General features: G+C 52.1%; 1 protein-coding gene across 5 annotated transcripts; it reads left to right on the top strand.

The window, feature by feature from the left end:
- The first annotated feature begins 692 nt into the window (after positions 1-692).
- NHLH2 (nescient helix-loop-helix 2) lies at positions 693-4,100 on the top strand. 5 transcript variants are annotated; one of them, XM_063351722.1, is made up of 3 exons: positions 693-1,008; positions 1,222-1,299; positions 3,536-4,100. In XM_063351722.1, the coding sequence occupies exon 3, from the start codon at positions 3,557-3,559 to the stop codon at positions 4,022-4,024; it is 468 nt and encodes a 155-aa protein (XP_063207792.1). In that variant the 5' UTR covers positions 693-1,008; positions 1,222-1,299; positions 3,536-3,556; the 3' UTR covers positions 4,025-4,100. The 5 variants fall into 5 exon arrangements, with proteins under 5 accessions (XP_063207792.1, XP_063207760.1, XP_063207783.1 ...); XM_063351690.1 differs by having other exon boundaries at positions 2,547-4,100; XM_063351713.1 differs by adding an exon at positions 3,240-3,303 and having other exon boundaries at positions 693-1,299.
- Positions 4,101-6,952: the final 2,852 nt, after the last annotated feature.

The raw sequence follows: 6,952 nt of genomic DNA, 5'->3' as shown, positions 1-6,952 counted from the left end.
ACCATCTCTCGGCTAAACCCTTTGGTACCAGAAGCGGATCCTCACGCATCTCCGCTCCGTCTGTCTGTCTGTCTCGCCCCTGACACCTTCCGCACCCCTCCTTGGCTTCTTTGCCACTCCGGGAGGGGTGGGAGGAGGAACTGCACTTTCTTTTTTGTGCGTGTGAGCGTACCTTTTCCTGCACCGACGTTATCTCTCACAGCCGCTCCAAACCCGCGCCGAAATTTTTGCTTATTTTGTTTTGTTTTGTTTTGTTTTGTTTTTTCTTTTCAGCATTTCGCATTTCTTTCTTTTATTCTCACTCGAGAGATGCGGGAGGAGTTAGGAAGCTCAGGGACGGATGGGGGTTTCGTTTATCCTTTTTTTTCCCCCCCGCCTCGCCAGCTCTTGAAAGACCAGAAGAAAAACTAAGCCAAACATTTATTTTTCCGACGGCGTCTCCCTGCCCCTCTCCGCGGGACCGGTGAATTAACAAAACCGCACGTTACACACAACCCCTAAAAAAAAAAAAAAACCAAAAAATACAGAGAGAGAAATAATAGAGAAGAAAGGAGGGAGCGACGCTTTGTCACCCCCGACCCTCGGCGGAACAAAGCCGGCCGCGCCGCGCCGGCTCCTCCGCGCCCCGGGCTCCGCGCAGCGCGCAGCGGGCGCCGGGCTCCGCGCCCCGGGCCCGGGAGCGGCGGGCGGCGGCGGCGGCTCGGCGGGCGGCGGCTCGGCGGGCCGCCGCGGGGAAGGAGAGGCCGAGGGGGCGGGGGAGAGGGGATAATCCCGGCTGGTGCTATCGCCCGCATCCCTTTTGTTATTTATCGCGATCGGGGAAGAGGAGGAAGAAGAGCGGGGGAGACGGCACTTTCCAGCGCAATTTCCCTCCCCCCTACCCCCCGAAAAAAAAAAAAACCCAACCCGACTGGCGGCAGCTGCCGGTGCATTGCAGCCCGCTGCCCCGAATTAACGGGCGGAGGCAGACTTTGATGGGGGAAAACGCTTTCTCTCCCCTGATGCGTCGTAAGTAACTTAAGTTGTTATTTATACTCCGCAAACAAACACGGCGATAACATCTCCCAGCTCTGGAGCACTGGAGGCCGCGGCGAGGGATGAGATCTGCCTTTCCCCATCCGAACAGGACACTTTTCCTCTCGTAATTTATTTGATTTGCTTTTTTGCCCTTTTTTTTTTTTTTTTTTTTTTTTTTAATTTTTCCATGCTCCGCTCCCGGAGGGTCATTTGAACTGTAAAGGAATCGCCGAGGGGGCGAGGGGACCTGGAGAGAGAGGCTGTCCGACCGACTCCGCCGAGGTAAGCAGCCTTAACAATATATCCCTTTTCCAGGTAGCACGGGCACGGGTTTACTGAAAAGAAAAAATAAAATAGGGGGAAAAAAAAAAAAGCTTTTTTCCGGCTCAGCTCGCCAAAACATACCGTATGGATAAACCTAAACCAAACAGGAAAATTCAACACACACCGCAGAGAAACCTTTAAGCAACTTTCTCCAGGAAACCCCGCTGTAATCGCCTGTTTTCTTACAAGCGCCCTGCAAATCCTCCCTCTGTTCGTGTGCTTTCGCATAAACCCCCTCGCTTGGATTTCAACTGAAAGATGATTTTAAACGTTTCCTATTTATTGTTTTGTTTTGTTTGGTTTGTTTTTTTTTTTTTTTTTTTTTTTTTTCTAAGAGATCGCTGATACCTGCCCTGCGCGCTGGCCGGCTTTATTCCCTACCGCTGCCTTGCGGGCCTGATTAACGCTCCTTAATAAAAAGAGAAGAGGAAGCGTTTCCGATGGCCCTGGCAAGCGGCGGCCCTTTCCCGGGGAAGCAAGCGCCCTCCTCTCCTCTCCTCTCCTCTCCTCTCCTCTCCTCTCCTCTCCTCTCCTCTCCTCTCCTCTCCTCTCCTCTCCTCTCCTCTCCTCTCCTCTCCTCTCCTCTCCTCTCCTCTCCTCTCCTCTCCTCTCCTCTCCTCTCCTCTCCTCTCCTCTCCTCTCCTCTCCTCTCCTCTCCTCTCCTCTCCTCTCCTCTCCTCTCCTCTCCTCTCCTCTCCTCTCCTCTCCTCTCCTCTCCCCCTCCCTGGGCCTTTCCCCACGCGTGCCCGGCGTCTCGCCCCGTGGGGGGAGGCTTGGCTCTAGCCCTGCCTGGGAAGTATTCTTCCTGACCATCGTTTGATGTCGTATTATTATTATTATTACTACTACTACTACTATTATTACTACCACTACTACTACTACTACTATTATTATTATTATTATTATTATCGCTTTTTCATTTATTTTTCCCAACCGGGCCCGAGACCCGAGGGGGGACTTTGCCCGGAAACTTTACGTGGAAATACTCGGCAATCTGAATTCTGGGGAGGGAAGGGAGGAGGGTGCATCACCTCCTCCCTCAGGCTCGCTCCCCACCTTGCTCGGCACCCCAGCCGCACACACACACACACAAGCACACGCACATTTGTGTCCAAGGTTATTCACTAGTTGCCTGATGTATTGTTTTATTACATGCCGGCATGTCCACGGGCGCGCTCGGATCTGTATTGCTGTCTACATGACAGATGGTGCTCTGTGAGGCCGCAAGAAGATACGATTCAATTTTCTTTTGAAAGGCACGTCCGCATTTATTTATTTATTTTGCTTTTCTCCCCCCCACCCCCATCCCCACCCCCACACCCTCCACCACCCCCTTTCGCGCCGGGAGGGGAGAGGAGGGAAAATTTAAAGGAATGGAAAAGTTCGGCCGCTGCTTTGGGGTTTTGCTTCTTCTTGAATCCCACGCTTAAAAACCGGAGACTCCAAACATCCCCATTTGATCGCTGGCAAATCGCTATCCGCACAATTAGCAGCAGGAAAGGGGGAAAAAAAAAAAAAGAAAAAAGAAAAAGAAAAAAAGCAGGATCGCAGAGAAAAGAAAAACCGGAGGAGAGCCCAGCAGATACATCAGATCCCATAGTTTTGATTGGGGATATAAATTTCCCCACCGGCCTTGTTATGTTTGGGGAGCCTTGAGCTGTATATTTAAAAGCATCATGCCTGTAGCTGGGATCCCACAGAGCGTTACCGAAAGATAAATGGTTAAGCAGAGATTGGTAGGGGAGGAAATACGATATTAAAACTGCGGGGGGGTCGGGGGCGGGGGGGGGGGCGCGGAATCGACCTAATATCGGGCCACTGGATATTAGCTTGTTTGAAAAAAAAAAATATATATATTCTTTTATTGTTTTCCGGGCCTGTTCCTACAACCAAGCAAGCACGGGGAATAATGGGAGGAAGTATATCCCGCTGAAGCTGCCGTCAAAGGCTAGAAACGGGACGGTAAATGACGGGGCACCGCTCATCCCCGGTGTCGCTCCCAGCAGCGAGCGCTGCCCCCGAAGGAGCAGCCGCCCGCCCGCCCGCCCCCCTCGGTGCCCACCGGCGGTGGGGCCAGGGCGCGGAGACCCACATCTCCCCGTCCCTGCCCTTCTCCCTGCCCCCCTGTACCCGCCCCGGTGCCGGCGGGGCCGTGGCGCTGACCCCCCTCTCTCTCCTTCTCTGTCCCGGGAAGGCTCCTCCGCCCCCCGCCAAGATGATGCTTAGCCCGGACCAAGCTGCCGACTCCGACCACCCCTCCTCGGCTCCCTCCGACCCGGAGTCCCTGGGCGGCCCGGACGCCCAGGCTCTCGGATGCTGCGTCTCCGACCCGGAGCCCACCGAAGCCGGCGGCGGCGGCGGTGGCGGCGGCGGCGAGGGCCGTGGCGGCGGCGGCGGCGGCGGCGGCGGCGGCGGCGGGGAGGGCCGGGTCGGGTGCCGTCCCGGGCTGCACCCACCGCCGCTGAGCCGGGAGGAGAAGCGGCGGCGGCGACGCGCCACGGCCAAATACCGCTCGGCCCACGCCACCCGTGAGCGGATCCGGGTAGAGGCCTTCAACCTGGCCTTCGCCGAGCTGCGCAAGCTGCTGCCCACCCTGCCCCCCGACAAGAAGCTCTCCAAGATCGAGATCCTGCGCCTCGCCATCTGCTACATCTCCTATCTCAACCACGTCCTGGACGTGTAGCTCCCGACCGCCCCGACGGACCCACGGGGCTCCGGGCATCCCCTCCTCCCGCCCACCCTCCCCCGCCATCTCCCCCCAACCCCGCCGACGCCGGGGAACCGCCCCCCCCCTCCCCCCCCCCCCCCCCCAAAACCCGCCGCCCCGGGTCCGGCGGCGAGGGCAGCGGCGGGCAGCGCCTTCCCGGGGGTCGGGTGTCCCCGCAGCCTCCCCTCTCTCCCCGGGGCTTCTCCCGCAGGGTCGCGGTGTGGCCGGCGGCGGAGAGCCCGTTTGTTCGAAGAGAAGTGTAAAACCGGATTGTTTCTTCAGGCTGTCAAGTGCCCCTTTATATATATCCAAAAACATCTACTTGTGACCTTAAACGTGTGACCCATGGGTGCAGTTAAAAATAACTATTTTTTATTTATGGTAGAAGGAGTTGACAATTTATTTTTTTCAAGATTTATTTATTTTTCAGAGTGGTGGCAATTTTACTTTGGATACTTTGTGCCAATTGTTTTCTATAGTCGGGTGTTTACACTTTCTCCTGTGGAATATTATGTTTAACTTGATGAGTGTTTGTTGGGATCAATACCGTGTTCCTTTTCCTTATTTTTTAATTTATTTTTTCCCTCCAATTATATTGCACTTGTGTACGACAAACCTCCCCTTCCTCCCTGTTTATATTTTATATATGCCAAGGCATTTGTTCTTGACCTTTTTTCTTTCTTTTCTCGTGTGGGATCGACAACCACTAGCACTTAACTAGGAGAGGTTTTTTTAAAACTTGTTGTTATTCTGATCTATAGTTATGTCTGAAAAGTACTTTGCAAATCGTTTATAAGGGAAGTAGTTTCTTTGTGGGTGTATATGTGCGTGCGTGTACACATGCATGTGTGTGGGAGTGAGCGTGGGCGTGTATGTGTGTGGTATATTTTTAGGAAAGGACATTTTTCCTAAAAAAAAAAAAAAAAAAAAAGAGAAAGAAAAGTAAATCCAGGACTGCTTTCCTTTGTGACAACCAAAAAAATTCTATAACCTGAAAAATGTTTCATGTTCTTTGCTGTGAATCTCTTAAGACAAGAAGCGCATTTTAGGGACGAAAGAGAAAAAGAGAAAAAACACATCTGCTATCCAAAGATTTTAGTCTTTTTCAGGGTTTTTTTGTGTGTCTCTGTTGCTTTATATAATGCAATATTTTGTAGTGAAAATAGATAAATCTGGTTTCTATCTGATGCGTTTTTCATATCTCTCATGAATGGTGAGCTGTTTTGCATACAAATAAAAGTATCAAATAAAAGCTGTTTTTTCCTAATTATTCTTCCCTGTTGGTCTTTCTATAAGACGGAGATGCGATGCCCTTCCGAGTAAGGATTGCAAAGGCTTCTCGAGTCGTGCGGTGGGAAAGCTTCAACAGGTTACCTGCCTCTTCCTAAGGAGACTCAGGCTGCGGTCCCTCCAACACAGCTCCCCTGCTCCAGCCGCTCACAGCGGGCCGGGCCACGCTGCCCAAGTGCAGAGGGGACACAGGACCGTTACTTTCACTTTCTCCCGGCACATTTTCAAAGTTCAGGCTGTAAAATCAATCCTGATGCTTGCAAGCACCTGTTTTGCCACACCGCTCTTCGATACCTACAACTTTGCAACCAAAACGTACATGTTTCCTCCTGTCTGAGTGCACGGGATTTTCTTTCTCTTGTTTAAATTGAGTTTTGATCCCTCTCTGGCCAGGTCCAATTCTACTGAAACCACGTAAAAAATCTTGGGCCCTTTCCCTGTTTTTGAAAAACTCAACTATGCTCCTTTATACAAGGCTTCGCTGCCAAAGCCTGTCATTTGAAACATGGCACAGATACAGACTCAATAACAGACGGGTTACTACCCGAGTAACGTGAGACACCTGTGCTATCTCATTTATCAAACCTTTTCTTGTTTACCGCAAGGGGTTAATTCTACCTATAATTTGAATATTGCCATTGACTCTAGCCGCTGCCTTCAGTAGAAAGCAAGTCCATTGTTACTTGCTTTAGAGATAAAGCCCTTCTTCCCCCCCCCCCCCCCCATTTTTATGGCTGACACTTGCGCAGTGGTTTAATTAAGTGTGGGCTTGACCAGCTGAAAAGCTCCATGCAGAAAACCTGTCAGAGAGGCTGTTAATTCCACTTTCTACGCATGCACGTTTCCCACGTCCCAAGGGAGCAGACACAGATCGGGTAGTTCGATGCACAGTTTTCAAATCCTGCATCTTTCAGGGCTGAAATAACTCCACCAACTTTGGAGCTGGTTTTCTTTGGGGCAGGCTTGTTTCTTAGGTTCTGTCAACATCTGGACACTGGGTGGAGTTTGATGCTAATTGCCTGAGTGACGTTATTAATCCTGCCATCCAGCAAGCCTTCGCCCTACCAACATTCAGGAGGACTTAGTTGATAAAAAGATTAACGTGTTATTTCTTTCTTGAAGGTGGGAATGCACGTTTGAGGGAAGAGAGTGCTCTGCAATACCTCACTGTAAAGTACGGTGTCGGCAGTCACTGGCGGTTGATTGAAGCACACAGGGTATGGGATAAGGAGGTGTGAACACTGTGTTCCCCCTGGCCACACTCCCCACCTCTGGGGGTGTTGCAAACACATCAGGTCGCAGGTTGAGAGACCTTAAGTTCTGTCCCTGCAGGGTGGACCCAGGAGCCGTTACTATCCCAGAGGTGTCGCAGGTCTCAAGGCCCCAGCTACGGGACCCCGTGCCCAAGTGACGAGCCAGGGAGCCCTCTGTGTTGTGAGCATGGGAGAAGGTAGCGTGGAGCTGCCTGGGAACAGCTCAGGTTTGGAAGTAAAAGAATATTCTCTGGGTCATCCTGTTCCCACCATCCCCTGGGAAAACAGAGAGGCTGCTTGCGCTCAGAGAGAGGGCAAGGAGGGCTCTGCTTTTGATGGTATCCACAGGATCGAGTCTCAA

Source organism: Chroicocephalus ridibundus, chromosome 1 (assembly GCF_963924245.1).
Source record: "Chroicocephalus ridibundus chromosome 1, bChrRid1.1, whole genome shotgun sequence".
Taxonomy (NCBI): Eukaryota; Metazoa; Chordata; class Aves; order Charadriiformes; family Laridae; genus Chroicocephalus; species Chroicocephalus ridibundus.
Note: the sequence above shows the minus strand (reverse complement) of the source record. Positions and strands in the feature narration are given on the sequence as shown.

Coding starts and splice junctions, on each gene's coding strand:
- NHLH2 (XM_063351690.1), top strand. CDS start 3,308: ATGACGGGGCACCGCTCATCCCCGGTGTCGCTCCCAGCAGCGAGCGCT.